Source organism: Candoia aspera, chromosome 8 (assembly GCF_035149785.1).
Source record: "Candoia aspera isolate rCanAsp1 chromosome 8, rCanAsp1.hap2, whole genome shotgun sequence".
NCBI lineage: Eukaryota > Metazoa > Chordata > Lepidosauria > Squamata > Boidae > Candoia > Candoia aspera.
Window position 1 is genome coordinate 49,708,019 of NC_086160.1, and position 19,398 is coordinate 49,727,416.

At 34.7% G+C, this 19,398-nt stretch overlaps 1 protein-coding gene across 1 annotated transcript in view; it reads left to right on the forward strand.

The window, feature by feature from the left end:
* Positions 1 to 19,398, forward strand: part of PRDM5 (PR/SET domain 5) — a 79,994-nt gene that overhangs the window by 16,182 nt on the left and 44,414 nt on the right. The window contains exons 4-9 of the mRNA XM_063310195.1: positions 3,843 to 4,035; positions 4,778 to 4,952; positions 5,925 to 6,017; positions 6,283 to 6,404; positions 14,512 to 14,591; positions 18,301 to 18,385. Coding sequence (XP_063166265.1) covers positions 3,843 to 4,035; positions 4,778 to 4,952; positions 5,925 to 6,017; positions 6,283 to 6,404; positions 14,512 to 14,591; positions 18,301 to 18,385 — 748 coding nt within the window. The remainder of the gene's footprint in view (positions 1 to 3,842; positions 4,036 to 4,777; positions 4,953 to 5,924; positions 6,018 to 6,282; positions 6,405 to 14,511; positions 14,592 to 18,300; positions 18,386 to 19,398) is intronic.

Here is a 19,398-nt window from a genome sequence, read left to right on the forward strand (position 1 = left end):
ACAGAAATGTTATATGTTATATGAGGCTCCTGAACAAAGAATCCTTGTAGCTCCTTGGTAGTAGGAAAAAGTTCAGAAGCCATGAGTAGGACAATACTTTTATTATGAGCAAGTACATGTCACAAATGTTCAAATGCAGGACGTGATGTGCTAAACAGATTTTATTTGTGCATGAGGCTCCCCTTCCAAAACCTAATACAGGAGAAGTTCCATGCATCTTTCACTACTGTGGTTTCCTTAAGGTGTCTTTTTGTTACTGTAAATGCTATTCTGTTATTGTAAGTGTAAATAGAGCCACTGAAACAGAGACAGAAGACATCAAAATAAATAATTGGAAAATTATTTTGCAAGCAAAGACCAGTAATGCTGTATTATGGGCAAAGAGAGGTTTTATTCCAAACTGTTTTCGTAATGCTAATAGAGCGTTTGCAACTTTGTTTGACCAGTGAGCAAATTTAACAGCTTGAGAACATGTCATGAGCGCCCAAAGAAGATGGCTGTCATGGGCTGGGATTTATCCATTCACGAAATGGTAGTCACACCAAGTGTGTCCAGCCACAAAACAATACTCTTATCAAAAGATTCCCCCAGCTTACCTTGGTCTTTTTTTATGGCAGTTGAGTAAATTTGGAACAATATTTTTGCTGTACTTTTCTAAGAATAGTCTAAGTAAGAACTTGCTTTGTAATTTTAGCTAAATTATAATTGCTTTTTTAGATTGGAAGTAGAATTGGATGGGGGGATGGGGTGGCAGCAAGGTAAATGGCCACAGAGGCCACATAAGGAATTCTAAAATGTTCAATTTCAAAGATATTTATTTAGAGTTTATATAGGCAAAACTGTGATATGTTCAAATCTCACTCTGTACAGTAATAAAGCTCATTTATTTGGTGACTTTTGGTAAGTTTCTTATTGATATGTGGAAATGTAGAATATAATTAAACATAAACCCAAATAGAAGCAGATTATCCTTTCAAATGTCCTATGACATTATAAAACAGAAATATAAAACTGTATTTCTAAAGTAAACTTTCTGAATATTAAGTTTTATTATTATAATATTTGTTTATTAATACATTTATTTATTATATTACAATCAAAATACTGGAATTCACATTGAAGTTGCAATTCTGCTATCATGTTTGTTCTTTCATTGATTTATGATATATGTATTACCTCCAAGGTAGGAAAATGTTAATCAAAGTGACTGTGATTGTGCCAAATTCAAACAGTACATATAACCATGAAGCTATTTTCCATTGTTTTCAGTTTTCACCAGTATAACAGCAGCAATTCAATCTTTTCTCCTCAAACCACCAATCAGTGAACTTTTAAAATCCACAGTGCTTCTTCATTAGCAGTGTTTTTTTATTTTTTTTATTGAGCTTTCTAACAGATTATATTTTGAATTGTCTATATTCCTTTGTTTCCTTTTGTGTTTTCAAAAACTCTTGTATTCTGACAGCTACTGTATCAGAAAGGGTCCTTAGCTGTTAAAGTCAACCCTCTTTAAACAGAATCATACCAAGCTCTCATATTCAAACACTCTGTTCATTAACCACCAGACATATTGGTGGTCTGGACAAACTCAGCAAACTGGAATAGTGAAATGGCAAAGGTTAATGGGAAAAGAGGTATTTACTGTGATGCAGTAGAGTGGTTTAAAGTCATACTTAACAAATACTTAACAAATGTAACAATGGAAGATTAGTATCTGAGAATCAATCAACACTGCAATAAATCTGGTATAACTGGTCTATCTCTCAGCTTAAAAGACAGGAAGTAATTGGGTTGGAGAAGAGAAAAATCACAAAGGAAGCACAAATGCTTTGTGTTAATGTACTTTTATATATTTACAGATCCATAAGACAAGTTTGAGAAGGTGTCTTTAGCATCAGTTCTTAAATTAACACATTGGTAAAGACCTAACAATTAGGCTGTGTTAAGCATTCAAAAGAGGTGTTTGCAATTCTGAGAAGTGTGAATAAAGCACCCAATTTTGGAATTGTTAGATGCAGTTCTATGTTTTGAAAAGATTGAGTGACTACTTAGGAAATTGTCTGGCTATTTCCATGGTTATTCTTCTGTGAGTGAGTGCAAAGCACTCCTTTTAAATCTACTGTACTACACCCTGGAAAAACATAGGATCTGTTCAGTTTTTGGATCCTTTAAAAGAATGCAGGACTGACTCTAAATTGAGATGAATTTAGGAGAGTAATCTCTCTGCATTTCCTTGTGCTTGTCACCTCAAGGGAGCAAAACAGTAACACCAGTAACAGCAATACTGTTCCAGTAATACAGGTGCCAAGCAGTGGGGTCTGACCTACCATTTTCATTTTTGCAGTGTCCCAAATAAGCATTTTTCTGGGGCACTATGAGAATTTCAGTGACGTTGATGAAATGACTTCTGAATAGTGATGTGTAGGACAATGATTATGTTTGCTGGCCATGCTGCAAGCTTCATATCACCAATAAACAGCAGCTGTGAAAATCTCTATTATGATATATAAACGGTTGCCCAGAGTGGGTAATCTAGAGCAGATACTAGCAGTACTATAGGCTTTGCTGGAGCATTAAGACTAGGTGACACATGTTAATACTGAAAGTGACAGAATGAAGAATCCAGTGGTTCAGGATGCTCTCAGACCCTGCATACTATATTCCACAGGAATCTGGTAGAATCACTGATTTCAAGAAACTATCGTAAAGCCTATTACTAACTGCAGATATATGGCTTGTGTACTAGACAGATAACTGAATTTGATTTGATGATATTGGGAACAGTGTGATTGACATGAAGCAGTAATAGCTAGAATTACTTGTTCAAATTACTTGTTATTCATTCAGGACCAAGAAAACTAATAATTAAGGGGTATGAAGATGTCAAAACTGCTTCTCCCATAGAATTTGTCATAATACACCCAATTCAAGTTGAGCATCAAGCTAATTGCTCTGGACTGAACAATAAAAGGCACACACTACCCCAGGTACTAGTAAACTGAATGAATTCTGTGCCTAGACTGAAAATATTCTGAAACAAGAAAATGTCCCTTTTTACATTAGAATAAAAGTCAGTACTCTTTAACTTGACATTTAATTTTATTGATGCCATTAAAGGATGACAAGTTACGACGTAGTACACACCTTAAAAAAAATTCAGTTAATTTCCTTTTCCTGTTCCATTAGTGATCTAACAACAAGAATGTGTTTGATCCTTGATTACAGTTGCTCACATAAAGTTCATACAATTTTATAGGGTTTTTAATGGCACAGACATCTCAAAGCATTAGAAGAATGAGATCCCAGTTAGTGATTTTAGTGAATCTTTAACAATAAAATGTCTTTGAAGTTGAGCCCAACCCCTGAGCTCAAGACACATGTATGGAAGTGCTTTGCCATGACCTTCTTTTGGCTCCTTAATCTAGCCAGTTTTCAGATTTCCTAGAGTTCTGCCATGCAAGTATTAATCAGGTCCAACCTTGCTTAATCTTCATGATAAAATAAGTATCATTATGTCACCCTATCATAAAGTTTGCCAAAAAATCAAAGTTTGGTAGGAAACTGCACTTATTATTACTGGATCTTCATTAAATTGATATGATTTTTGAGCATTCAGCAGCCTTTAGTTTTGTCTGTTTACTATTTAGCTTAATATAACATTGTTTTCTAAAGTTACATTACTGTGTCAATGTTTATTTAATCCTGTAAAACAATTCTTGGACAAAGGCAGAAACAAAAGTTGTAATAATTTCAATGAAGTTCTAATTGTTTATTGATTTCAAAAAGCTGTTTTCGAAATGGATTTATAATATGCATTTCTAAAATCATTTTTTCTCCAACAGGAAGGAGAAAACATTTTCTACCTAGCTGTTGAGGATATTGAAACAGATACCGAGCTCTTGATTGGTTACCTTGATAGTGACATGGAAGAAGTGGAGGAAGAAGAGGAAGAAGAAGTCATTATTAACCAGGAAGAAGAGGATAGCAACAACAGTAATGGCAGTCATAAGGAATTGCAACAAACAAATGAAAAAGGTACGGATGAATAATTTTAAAAATCCATTTCTATTTAAAAATATCATAACCTTTTCTTAATTTAAACAAAATAAATCTCCCCTCTAAATAGACAGAAATTCTGGTAATTTCTAGGGGACAACAAAATTAAGTAATTGCAATAGTACCCAAGTAATCATTAGTCATAGTCATTCTTGACACAATCTCTGATGCATAATGTTTATCAGGCTGAGGGCCACAATTAATCTTTGACCAGAGTGCAACTGAATCTAAGATGAAATGCAATTAAAATTGAGTTAATCAAATGCTGCTTATTCCCCATATTTAATTATTCTTATTATTAATAATAATACACATCACATTGTATTATTTAATACAATATTAAATAATACTATTTAATGATATTACAGAAAAGGTTATTATAAATATTATACTCCTCTATCCAAAAATAATACTTCTAGAACCTGGAAACCCAAACTATCTGTGTACTCAAAATTGTCATCCATTTGTAATTCTTAATAAAACATAATGGGAAATTATGAAAGACATAGGAAGCGATCATACTAACTGAATTAAATTTAATGACATTTAGATTTGTCCTGTTCTCACATTTTTTTGCACTCTGGCCTCTGGCACTCTACTCAGAGGTGAGGTGTGGCTCTCAGTATGATAAATGTTGGACAGCCTTCTTTTAGAACAGAACCTATTGCAGTGTTTTCACAGAGAAATAAATTCTTTCTGACGTCTTTTCTCTACCATGTAGATTCTTTTACCTGTAAAGAGGACCATGCTTGTCCAAACTGTGAATCCAGTTTTGCAAGCCAGGAAATATTAGCTGAACACCTTCAGACATTGCATCAAAAGCCCAGTGAAGAAAAAGAATTCAAATGCAGGAATTGTGGAAAGAAATTCCCAGTAAAGCAAGCTTTACAGAGGCAGTAAGTCTGTAGCATTTGAAACCATAAAGTCAGTAAGACCATACAGTAGTATTTTTGCAAATGAATAGTTTACAGAGTTCAGCAAATTTAGTTTTTTACATTGTTAGGTGTTTCATGAACACATATAAACATGTAATGTGAATGGGGCAAAATTCAAACAGGGCATCATGAAGGCATGCAACAAGCTTGATGAGCATCAGTTCATTGTAAGCCTATGGCTCCTGTGTTGAAGGCATCTGGGCCAATGTCATATTATCCAGTATTGTGAATGCTGTGATGTTAGATGTGCACAGACATAAATACAGTGAGCAAGATATTTTCATAACATAACAAGCACCAGTATATATTCTTATAAACGATAAGCCTAAAAAAATTGATAGCAACATTTTGTAAGCATTCAAGTTTTAAAACAGCATAAGTAGTTTGGGAATATATTGGAAGCATGGGATTTTTTTTTAAAAAAACCCTTAAGTAAATAACCTAACATAAATGATGTGCATTGATCCCAGAAAATTATGCAAGCCATACAACAGTCACCCTTACTTTTTGCAGAAAAAAAAATCCTTTGATTTTCAGTCTGAGATGATATATTTGTGAAAGATGAGTTGTTCTGTATCATAGGAGTAAAAGTGTTTATTGTTTTAGTATTTTATTTTCAACAGTTTTTAATTGAACTATTTTCATTTAAAGTATTACTACTATATTGTTTTAAAATTGTTATTTGGATTTTCTGTTAATGATGAAAAAACAGTTACATTTTGTATAAGTAAGCAAGTAAATAATTAAATACTGTGCCCATTTTGGAATGTATTTTATATCTCAGTTATTACTGCCAACATGTCTGTATGAGTATAATTTGGAATAGATATTTCCAAGTATGTTTCTTCATATATGTGGAAAACCTGCCAGATCTCAAAAACAGTTGAAGTATGATATGTTTGACCTGAGATTTTTTTTTCTCTTTCCCAACAGTGTTCTTCAGTGCACAGAAAATGTGAATCCAGGAAATTGTTCAAGAAGTTTTCAGTGTTCTGTTTGCAACACATCCTTCAGCTCAGAACTGAGGTTCCCTGTCTTAATTACTGGACTACTCTCACCTTGCTGCTGACTCCTCTTTGCATGTTTGCTTGCTTTCAGATTTTGTAGTTGCTTTGTGAACACTTAATTCTGTGAGATGGAAAATGCTTTTGTTCCAACATGTAAGTTATGCATGAAGTGGGCTGGAAGTCTGCTGCACAGCATGTGCATTCAAATGCCTGGCAAGACTACTTTTTCAGGAGTAGCTTTTCTTGATGCATTATTTTTCTTTTCTTCAATCACCTGACATCAGTTTTGAACAACACAAAGAAGCCTGCCGAGGTGATACTAGGTTCGTATGCAAGGCTGACAGCTGTGGGAAGCGGTTCAAGAGTAAGGATGCCCTGAAAAAGCACAAGGAAAATGTTCACACTGGTAAATAACATATTGGAATTGTCATTACTAAGGAGTGATTTTAGCAGGTTTAGAATTTATTAATACACAGTTAAGGAAGGATTGGGGGCCTTTAACAAATTGCAGGAACTATATTTCTGAACACTTGTTTTTGTAAAGAGCCATGACAGCCGTGATAGGCGATTGTCACCATCACCTTCAAGGGTACCCTTGGGATGGTTGAGCAATTGCTGATCCTGAAGCAGCATGCTCAGGCTCACCAGCACCTGTATCAATGCCTCTTCATCCTTCTACATGTGGTCAGTTGGTCAGCACAGACTATAAAATGTGTGATTTCCCAGGATCAGCTTCTGGGAAGTTAAACCTGTGGCAAGAAGGTTACTGATCAGAATGATGGGCATGTTAATTGGTGACTGAATATACAAAACAGATTACTTTAGTGTTTGTGTTCACATTTTGAAATTGTTTTTAGAGAACCTGACAAAACATATACAATGCCTTTATCAATTAGTCACATGCAAGTTTCACATGGGGATATTTTCCCCAATTCATATGTTTCATCCATGGATGCAATGTCACAGTGTAAGACCTACTTCTTTTCTGTGTGTGTTGTGACACTGCACACATGCCCCAAAGGAGCAAAGCTTGCATTAGTTAGGCCGATAAAAGAAGCAAAAAACCTATGGATGCTACTGCTGAGAGCTTCTGATTATCCATTATAAGTGATTGAGTGACTGCTTCCTGCTGAATAAACAGAAATTGTAAGGAATATAAGGCAGCCTGGCTTCAGGGAACAAGCTCATGGAATGAATAGGCAGGGAGAGTTAATAGGAGTTTGCCTGTGAATATGCACATTTGTTTTCTTGCTAGAAAACAATCTGGAATATATGTAAATGTATAGCAGTCTTTGAACAAAACATCAAGGATAGGAACAAGTGGCAACATTTCAGTTCATGAGAAAGGATAAGTCTAAACAAAGGGCTCCAAAACAAAAAATGGACAGTGAAATGATCCATCCATATGGAAGACACACAAATACAGGAGCAAGCCCAGTGTATGAAAGTAACAGCTAGAAGCAGATAGCATGGATGATATAGGCTCTGAGTACTCAGGGAAGGAAAAGACTGCAGGATGGGAGACAGTGGATCCCTAAAGCATGCGGAAGATAGACAAGTCATGGTGGTTGATGATTTTCTACTATGCAATTGAATTAAATGTATATCAAGTGAACCTATCTGCACATGAACTGTGCTATCTGCAAGAGCAAGGATCAAGAACATGACAGAAGAATGTCCATGATTTATCAAGTCCAATGACAATTGTCCTTTCCTGTGTATAAGACCATGGATGCTCAGATGGTCATGTTATCTGTTCCTACAATCCAAGGAGGAAGACCAGAAGGGAAACAATATTGCAAGTCAGTAACTAGCTATACAAATGATATTGACAGGAGATATTTAGTTTCTGGGACTATAGTCTCTGTAAGCAAACTTCTCAGAGTTTTCTAGAGTCTGGAAAAAAAGGTAGAGGTTTGCAAAATATTACAACCAAGAAAACTAGATTGTCAGTCTTATTAAGCAGTTTTATTGAAAGGGAAAACAAGGCATCTTGGCAACTAGATATATTTATATGAGCACTTTATATATCCTTTAAGTTTGTAGGAATGGGGATTCCCTAATCTTCTTATTAACTGACTGTTGATGTAGTGGGGAGTTGCCTCCTGTTTTCTTGATGAGAAAAATATGCAGATGTTCTGAACGTGTAACATTTTGCAAACCTCTACCCTTTTTTCCAGACTCTAGAAAACTCTGAGAAGTCATGTTTCATCAGAAATATCTATAAATGATATATTTATAGCACAAAATATGTTTATATGTTTATATATATTTATGGCACAAAATATGTAGCCGTGCTAGGTAGAACAGATCAGGGAATCAACACAAGAAGGCTAAAACTACTTTTATTGACATTGGCTATATCATGCAAGTCTGGGACTTCCGGAGAAGAAATGGCAAACTGAAGACAGCTCTGCTAAAACTGGAGCTGACAACTGTAGTGGAATGAAGAGCTGCTGAGTAGACCGGCTCTTCGTAATTCCTCTCTGGACAAGGAGAGGGCTTGAGATCACCCACAGGTCCTCCAGATAGTTGTTCCTCATGAGGAAACCACAAGAGAGCAGTCTCTGGTGGGTTTAGAACTCTGGGAGATGAAGGAAAGCCATCTTGCTCAAACCATGGCGCCTCTAAAAGGACACTGGATTCACATACTTCCTTTTCTAATCATGTTTGTAAATTGCTTGTAAACTGCTTTTCAGCTATTAGGAACCTTTGGATTGTCAAGGTTCCTTCCTTAGTGAAAGAAGTTTTAAATACAAGTTTAGGGATTAAAAAAACATTTTTTTTTAATAAACAGCAAAAGGGTGATTAGAACTTTACTTTTGGGAAGTTACAAATGAACTAAGGGTCAAGATGGATTTGAAGTAAGATTTTGGAGTTAATTATAAGGATTCTTCCCATGGGAAAATGCTTTTGTTTTGAATTCTTTGAAAAAATACATGATAGGATGGGACTTTGAAGGTTGGACACTAAAGAGAATTAGAAGGAACTAAAGATTACAATTAAAGGAGAAGAACACTTAAATTTGACTTACAATTACAGAATGAAGCAAATTTTAACATTGGCATATTGAAGGATATTTTTGAACAATGGACCCAGAAGTTAATTTTAAGACTGTCTGCCTCTATAGACAGACTATGTTTGAAAGATGTTATGGAAGAGGAACCAGTTTTACCTGACAAGATTGAGATTAATTTGAAAGTGGATTTTAAAATGACAGGCTACAAGAATGATATGGAAAAAATGCTACACTGCATGTATAAAAGAAGCCAGCTGATGTCTTAATAATTAAAAGGGATATACAAATAACAAACCAAGAGAGTGACCTGGATAATTTTCCTATATTGGATTTACAAAAGAGGCTTGTTAAAGCTTTGAAAAATTTTGTGAGAAGGGACAAAGAAAAAATGAAAAGAAATCAAGTTCTAGGACATTATTTGAAGGGACTAAAGACCAAGATTGTTAAAAGTAAAAGGAAGTAATTTAAAGTTGGTTTATTTGATAAAGGTTAAAATAGATATGTTATCTCTGGTAACCCTTAATGGACTTTTGCTGATGTCAGGACTAAAATAATGAGGTTATAAGGATTTGTTTATAGATAAGAGATGGGAAATGGGAAGAAGTGATCATTTGTTGTATTTTAAGAGAAGGTAATAAGTTACAAAAATTGTTTATACTTGTGATGAAGCGGGAAGTCATTTATATATTTTCTTTTTCTTTACTGCATTCTTATTTTTTCTTTCTTTTCTATTTTTTTCTGCACCTTCTATTTTTTCTTTTAATTCTTCTATTTTTTTTAGTTTGTATTAGTTTTTTATCATTGTAATTGCAATTTTTAATAAAAATACTATTAAAAAAAAGAATCTTGCAAGTCTTACTGTGCTGCACTTCCTCCTCCTCTTCCTTATACCTCAGTGAACTAAGGAGGTGTTTGAGCTGGTTCCCAATGTTATCTCATCATTCTGGACTTAAAAATGTTTCAGCCCCTTTTGCCTAGGTGACAGTTCCTGCATATTTTCATCAAGGTCACCTTCCTTACTCTCTACATATTGTACCTCACAAGGACTAGTAAAATGTGTTTAGCCAAAGCATGGCAAGGTTGAGTAGAAGGGTTTTAATTTGAACTCTGCTGAATTTGTAAATGAAAACCCTCAAACAGAGACTTGTACCCTATAGAAAGAGGGAGTGCTGCTGAAGTGAAGCCTCTGAAACAACCCAAAGAAGAAAATCAGAAAGAATGCTGCTCATAAAGTTCATGACTTTTGTTTTCTATACATTAATTTTCAGAATATTGTATAGAAATAAGCAAAATGAACATGAAGTCAGAAAGGATTTCATAAGTATTATGGAGACCTGATAGGATGATTCTCATGACTGGATGATAGCAGTTGAGGATTACTGTTTGTTCAGATGGAACAGAAGTAACTAAATGGAGGAAAGAGTTGCACTGTATACGAAGAGTATCAACTCCTGCTCAGAAATCCAAATGAATGAACTTGGCAATGCTATATAATGTATTTGGATTAAATAAGTAGAAGAGTGAATAAAATGAGTACTGTTGTTGGTGCTTCATATTATCCCCCTTAATAGGAGATGTGAATGATACCTTCCAAAATCAAACTGCATATATTGCAAAGAGGCGTGAAGGAGTAGTGATGGAGACTTTAATTACGCCGTCATCTTTAGGTGACATACTCTGCCAAGCTACATCCTAGGGAATTCCTGACTTCTCTTGCCAACAGCTTTCTTCTTAAGAAGGTAGAAGAGTGATTGACATTAATCAATAGCTGATTAAATCTATTAAATTATAGCTGATTAAATCCTTAGTTGAGTAAGAGGAATATCAGGGGAAAAATGGTTATGTAATGCTGGAGTTATTCATTTTAGGGGAAACTAAAACTAAGCACAGTCAAATGTATCACAGACTTCAGAAAATTGGATATAATAAACTCAGCCATGGTTTTATTTATTTATAAATGGATAAGTCTCACTCAAGAAGCTTACAGGTAGACAACATAACAAAGTTAAAAACCCATTAAAAACACCTTCTTAAACCCCTAACATAAAATAACAATAAACATAGAAATGGTGCAATGCATTATATCAAGATAGTTTAATTTTCAGTAATTTCCTGAAAACCAACAGAGAGGGGCTGAGTCTTATCTACAAAGAGGTGGCACCGGCACAGAATAGCAGAAGTGCTACTTTGCCTCCCAGAAGTGGAGAACCACCAGCAGCTGTTCCCCACAATATTTAACTGATTGGGCCAATTCTGTGATATATACCTGTCAGGCCCAGCCCAAGAACAATGAAGAGTCAGTCCATTCAAACTTCAGTTCTTTATTTGCTCACACCATATAGACAGAATCTTGTTAGACTAAAGCTACTCCACCTAACCTAAGGGAAGTAACCTGGGAGAACTCTAGGGTGGGGCTATTCTGAACCTCTCTGTTTTCCCACCATTGCCTCCTGGACTGTGCCTCCTCTTATCTCCTCCACTTCCTTGGAATGTGCTCCCTCCATCCTGAGAGCCAGTGGCACTACCAAAATCTACCACATCACCCTTCCCTGCTTCAGAGACACATTCTATAACATCACCACTCACTAGTGATATCAACTAACAGAGTCATTATCTGAGTCTGGTAATATACAAATGGAATAAAATACTGTAAATTCAATAAATGACATGAGAAGCTGATGGGAAAAGGAGGTCAAGATGGGTGGGGGTTTGCAGAGAAGGAGATATTAAAAGCACAAATTGCAACAATTGTAGTGAGAATTAAAAAATGGAGCCCCACAAAAGAAGATAATGTGGATACATAGCAAAGATCTGAAAATGAAGAGGAACACATAAAGAAAATGGAAAGAAGGCCTTGTCAAAAAGGAGGTGTATGTCCATGTAGCCCAGACCTGAAGAATTGATATCCAAGAAAGTGAAAGTTTAGAATTTGCTGAGGTTAGCAAAGAATGTGGGGAAAGGGGCTTTTTCAGTTAAGCTGAGGATAGCTGAATAGCATAGATCAGTGTTTCTCAACCTTGGCAACTTCAAGCTGTGGACTTCAACTCCCAGAATTCCTCACCCAGCATGAAATTGCCAAAGTTGGGAAACACTGGCATAGATACTCAGTTCCTATTTTATTCAGTCTTCGCTAACAAAAGAAACAACTGTTCCATCAACAAATGTTGAGGGGTACAGTGAAGAGGCAAGATTAAAATTTCAAGCTGATAGAAGGTCCAAATGAATTTAACTATACAAGACTACATATGTTGCCTTATAGGACTAGATAGGTTGTCTGAAGCTGATGGTCTGGCCCAGTGTTTCTCAGCCTCAGCAATTTTAATATGTGTGGAGTTCAGCTCCCAGAATTCCTTAGCCAGCAGAATGGAAGTCTTAAAGTTGATGAGGTTGGGAAACACTGGGCTAGCCAGTCCCTTATCTCTTATGTTTGAGAAATCCTTGAGAACTAGAGGATTTGAGAAATCCCAGATAACTGGAAGAGAGAAAGTATTCTTCCTATCTTCAAAAAGGGATAAAGGGAAGATTGAACAATCTATAAACTACTCATCTGATATTGACACCTAGGAATTTTCTAATGTAAATAATAAAGAGATTGATCTGTAAGCTCACTGAAAATACTGTATTTGCTAATAGCCAGCATGGCTTGGATTATATACTCAAGAGTGCTCATTCATGGTTCTTCATCAAATTGGGGAAAGATAAGTTGGGTACCAAAGTTATGTCTTTTCATTAACATTTTGAATGAAGAGGTGGAGGGAGTGCTTGTCAAATATGCAAATGATACAAATCTGGATAGGATAGGAATAAAATTCAAAATTATATTGATAGGAGAAGTGAATTAAAAATAACAGTATGAAGTTTAACAGAGATAAGTACCAAATTCACTTAGGAAATAAAAAATAAAGTACACAGGTATCAGATGAGGATACTTACTTGAAAAAAAGATCTTGGATGATAGTTGATTACAAACTGATTCTGAGCCAGCAGTGTGATGTTGCTGAAAGAGGGTAAATGCAACTTTAGATTTCATTAAAATTATGCATTAAAAGCATTATTATTGTTATTATTCTTTTCATTATTATATTTTTAGCTCTTCTTTTTTTAAAAAAAAATTAGAAGTCTGGGCTGTAGTAGTTCCATCCATTCTACTTTGGTCAGACCCTACCTCAAATTTTAAAGGTTTTAAGAAGGGTTCAGCAAAATTACATGAGATCCAGAAAAGGGTAATAAAGATTATTGAGAGATTAGAATGTATGAAAAGATCTTAAAGAACTGTATATATTAAGAACTTGAGAAAATTACTAAGACAAGATAAGGAAGCACCTAAAAGGTTGTCACAAAGAAGACAACCTGTTGTCTCTTCTTTCAGAATGCAGGATGTGGAATATGATTCTTTGATTAATTAGTAATAATTTGTTCTCTTGAAGAGTTAGTTAATGCATAGAAGTACTTCATAACATGTGTCAGTATGAAGGAAGCACCCTTCAGTGTAGCATTAAAGAAATGGCATCCATTGAAGAGTCATATGATTGCTCTGGACATTTGCCTAAGTTTCATGTGCATGCTTGTAGATCCACAGACAACACTTCTGCAGGGACCACCAGTGAACCCAAGTGTCTGGTGATGAACACACACATGCAGGCAGCTAGGGATACCCTCTGAAGTGACTGTGTGAGCTTTTCAAAGGACACAGCTACTTTAACCCTTCGAGAAGAGGTACTTTGTTCATTCTAACATACTTTGCAGAGCACCTGTTCTGAATGCTTCGCCTAGCCCTATTCTCTTGGTTTTGGAGAAAGTATCATTTTCACCAGCTTTACCTGTGATGAAAGTTGCTTTATGCCACACAAATTATTTAGGTTATCAAAGAAAGGGCTGAATTAGCACATTTCCAAGCTGTGAACTTGTTTATTCAGTGAAAGTATAACTCTGTCTATAATAATGCTGAACACACTTTCTGAGTCAGATATCTGGAATTAGCTTCAGAATATTGATGTTTATCTTGCCTATTCCTGATTCAGATATTATACTAGTTCTAATGCTATTATATTATACTATTAATGCATCTTACCAGCATGCATTAATACTGAAATCTGTAAGACTAGATCAGGATAACTTTTGAACTCTCAATTAATTCCTTCCTTTATGCAAATATTTTATGATGTTCCTAGAAAACAATAACTAATATATGTAATCTTGTGTAGCATTACTTTAGGGTACATGGAAAAATTTATTGTTATATAGAGATACTATGCTAGGTTACTTTGTTTAGAGAAATGAAACCCTTCTTGGCCAACATATCATAGGCAAAATCTTTGGAGGACACCTACAGAGTCTGTCTTGTAACTTAATATGTTAGAGATGGAGTAAGAGTGTAAAATTCTTGTATCCATCAAATGGCCTGTGAAAAATGGCACAGGCAGTGAAAACATTTGGTTCTGTCCTTTGTACTTCTTTATTAAAGCTGTCGGTGGTATTTTTGTTTCTGTTTTAGGAAACTCTAGGAAAAGGCTGATGTGCTCAGTATGCAATAAGAGATGTTCTTCAGCAACAAATCTCCAAGAGCATCGAAAGGTCAGTCAAGTGAGGGCTGACCCCCAGTAGGTTTCAACTTTGCTAGGGTATAGGCCATAGACTTCAGTCCCTTGAGAGCTGCTCAAACACAAATTATCCAGGTTTTCTTTCCAGCTGACAAACACAGTAGTCTAGTATTTATTTTCATTATCATGTTAAATCAAAGTTAAAGCAAAACACTATTTTGTATTTCTTTCCTATCCTAGAGATAGCAATTTAGCCTTAGGTATATATTACATTTTTACTGTACAGTCATAATGCTCAAAATTATGAATAGATGCTGAATCCATAAGTATGTCATAAGAATAATTTAATAATCACTTAAATCAAATGAAATATTTTTTTCTTTTAACAAAAGTCTTTCTTGTTCTATTTGTTCAACTAAATATTTTTAGCACTGATAGTCAAAACAGCATTTATCATGTACTAAAATATTTACATTTAATTGTCTATGAGCATTATTTGAAAGAAGAAGACTAATTATAGATGTTAGGCAAAAAAAGTATCTGTTTCACCTCTGTCAATGATAGAGAGAGATAAAGTTATGCAGGATAAAATATGTCATCGTGGCTGACATTTCATTAGGTGTTGCTACACCAACCTACTGCTCTTAAGAGTTGGAAGCATGTTTATTTTCAGAACAAAGTGTGACACTGAAGTTTCTAAGTTCAGTAGTACCTCCAAATTCTGAAGCTGATATACTCCCAATCTGTTTTGATTGTTGCAGCTGCATATACCAATACATTTTGGAAGTTGCTTTATATGTAGAGAAATTGCACTTACTGCCTATGTTAAAAAGTTGTTGGGTATCAAAAATGTGTTGGATAACATAATTGTATGAATAAACTTTATTTTGGCAACTGTCTCAAGCTCACTTTATCATTTTGATTATGAGTTTTGTGTGCTATTCTCCCCCCCCCCGTTTTTTTTTTTTTTTTTTGCTTTTATTATAATGGTCAGGCTTTGCAGGTTGTCCTAAGTATCCTAGCAGCTACATAAGCAGTTAGTCTCAAGCAAAGCAGTACTATTTTTCAGTGTTTACTCCAAGGCACTGAATTCTGGTGCTATAAAACTAAGGAGCTTTCATGTGTTAGGTGTTTTGCTTTCTGCACTTTTTCAGTGGGTGATAGAGAACAAGTTAGCCATATGACAAATAAGGTAGATATAATAAAATATACGATTATTGAGTTGTTTTATTCTAATAATGAATTGCAAAGGGAGATGTCTATGTTCTATTCTGTGTGTGTGTGTGTGTGTGTGTGTACAGGTAGTACTTGTTTAGCAACCACAATTGGGACTGGCAACTTGGTCATTAAACAAAGCAGTTGCTAAGTGAAACTGTGACTGTGCTTACAATCTTACTTCAGCTTTCCTTTGCCTTACAGACCTGCAAGGATCATAAATGGGAGGATTGGTTGCAAAGTTACTTTTTCATAACCATCGTAACTGCAAACAGTCACTAAATGAGACAGTAGCTAAACAGGGACTATCTGTATGTATACAAACATACATACAGTGTTTGAATATTTATATTTGTTCAGTCACCTTTCAGGATTATATTGGTATATTCATTTATTCTGTATAATCTTCCTCAAGATTAAAGATTATACCATATAATCTTCTACAAGAACTATAACATTTTATTTTTAAAGAAACAGATTTTTTTATCATGTTAGGTTTAAGGGAGAAAAAAAGAAGGAACACTCTTACAAACACTTATATATCAAATTATATCAAATTACTTCAATAGTTGATGCTTAATTTTGTATATATGCTATTTCCTCTGGACTATCAGAAAAATTGTAGTAATTGTATTATTTAAAACAAATAATACTTTGTTCTTTCTTGATAGTAATAACTACCAGAAAGATTGGTTTAACCCTGCCTGTCCCCCACCATTCTGCTCATGGGAGGGCAGGCCCTGTTTAAATGCTAAGCTTGTGTTTAGCTTATGTTAAGAATTTCATTGTGTTGCTTCTGACAAATGAACAATGAAAGTGCTTTACATTGTATCATAAGACTAGACTATCTAGTCAATACTTTCTCTTCTGACTGGCAATACTTTTTTCATGCTTTCACACATTTTGTGTCAGTCTTGCTCTGAACTTTTGAACTAGATATATCATAGACTGGATCTATGATCTCAGATATACAAAACGATGTTCTAGCTCAGAATTACATGCTTTTCCTATAATGTGTCTGCAAATGGTAATGAAGTACTTTCATAGAATACAGACTCATGATGAGTAATGCATAAATACTAGCAGGATGAAATTTACATTCTTATTTATTTATTTATTTATTTATTTATTTATTTTATTAATCAAATTTATCACCACCCATCTCCCAAAAGGGACTCTGGGTGGATTCTTATACATAAATTTATCGGTGGACTACTTTATTTATGTCATGAACTGTCCAATGAAAGTAATATTTCATAATTTCATCTAAGAAACTTTTTAGGAGTTTCATTTCAGGGCAAGGAATTAGCCCAAGTTCCAAAATAGTTTTTAGAAATTAACTGTAAGAAGCAAAAAAAATTTTTTTCACAGACATTGAAGTATAAAGCCAATTCCTTCATAAACTCCAAGACTAGCCAAGTATTTAGAATTGTCTTTAAAGGTCAGATCACACTGCTTGGATTAGAGAATCTTTTTAGAGGTTTATAGTATTAAGGAAAAATTATAAGCAAGTTTATGGAGTATACATCAGAAACCACCAGGAAGGAGCCAGACTGAGAAACAAAATTTCTATGGTTCATTTACTCATCTCTTGCCCTTTAAAATATTATTTTCTACTGATTTTTTTTTTCAGATTAGCAAGTGGCTTTTTGGCTGAGTTTCACACATGCAGCTATATCAAGCTATGTATGCACCTCAGCAGTTGGCAGCACTTGAGCAGGGTTATGGGAGAGCTCAGGGGTGTAGTAGGAAAAAAATCCCAAAAGGTGTCAGGGATATACCAAAAAACGTCATGGATATGTCCATGAGGACACCAAGACTCAAGCTCACCTCTTGACTTTGTATGGATAAGGAATCCCTTTGTGTTTATCTGATTATTTGGATAGGACAAAATCAGATGGCTTTGGCAAATATAAGTTTATGCCCTGTTGAAGGCAAGGAAAAAAGTATATGGGAAAGAGGGATCTGACATATTTTGTGTCTGATTATTTCAGGCACCTTACTTCATTCTATACAACTTTCAGAACTGAAATTAGGAAGAAAGAAAAGCAGGTATAGTGAAAAAGCACTTAACTAACCTTCTCTTAAAGTAAAACTAGTGTTGCTATTTTATGTGTAAATAGGGTATACATAGGAATGATATAGGCGTATCTGTTTTGATCCTTCCAGATAGATCAGTTATGATACTGGGTAGCAGATCACATTCAGTTTTGAAACAGGAGTTTGGGTGGTGATTCAGTAGGATGTTCAAACAAGGTATAGGAACTCAACTGTTTTCATTATTAGAATGAATGCTGGGCCGATTAGCTAAATCTGAGAGGACAAATGATTTCATTTTTTCATAGGCCCTGCAACACTTGTACCAGTTGACCAGGTTCTCCAGTTAATTTATTGTAAATTGCATTTATTTGTTGCTCACACTGGGATTTTTTTTATAACTTTGAAAAGCAGGTTATTTTTTTTTAATAAAAATAAGGTAACTACATATGTGCAATATGCTAAATTAATACTAAACATTCATATTGCAGGTTCATGAAATAGTTGAGTGTCAAGAATGTGACAAGAAATTTATTTCAGCCAATCAGCTAAAACGCCATATGATAACTCACTCAGGTAAAAGATAAACCTTTTTTTCATTGTCAAATAAAACTCCTTATATTACTTTAAATTGTTTTGGTTCATGCTTACATTAGAGTTTTCAAAAATTGTATGGTATTAAATGCTAATAAACAAATGGTCATTGTGCCCTTACAGCTTTTCCTGACCTAACACATTTCAGATATATTATGCTACAACTCTTGGCCGTACTATTTGATAATTCTATGAAATGTCATCAAATGCATCTGGAATGTGTAGATTGACAAAAGTAGACCTATTAGATAATGAATTCATAGCCTAGACAACTTTTTTCTTTTTTTTTGGATGCAGTTCTTTTGATATGGATAAGATAGCCTTGTATTTCTAAACAGTGCATTTTCACACACTCCTTTGGATAAATATGCTTTGAGTGGGTAGCTGCCTAAATGATTTAGATCAAGTAACAAGTTTCAATGGCTTTATGAGTTTAAGTCTACATGTATAATTCTAATGCTGTACCATTAATTGGCTGTGCATATCCTTCTAGAAAGCTCAGCACTTGTAATATAGCCTATGCTTCACCAGCATACCATCCCACCTACAGCTTGGACACCTTTACCAACATGAACAATTTTCTTAAAATTTTATCAAACTGTTTTTAACAAATTGATTGTTACCCTACTAGTATCATTGCATGCAAGTGAGGCAGAGATGAACCTTTAGCGATAGCTGTTTTTGTGGACTGACACTGACAAGAGAAGAAGACATTCATATCTATTGGTCTCTAGTCATTAGCAAAATGCTTCTGTTATCTTTAAAGCAGGGCATATTCTCCATAGGTAGCAGAAATTCAATTATGTTCTGCTTCCCTCAATTCTTTTAAAACAATTTTCAACTTTGCAAAGCAATTTTATTGTTATCTGCTATCCGCATTTCACAGCACGCTCCAAGTGCATTTGTTTAAACAAGGAAGCAAATTGGATTTCAGAGAGTTTTAGATGTTTATTGAGGTTATGGATTAGAAAGGTATAGTAGTTAGAGTTCAGCTA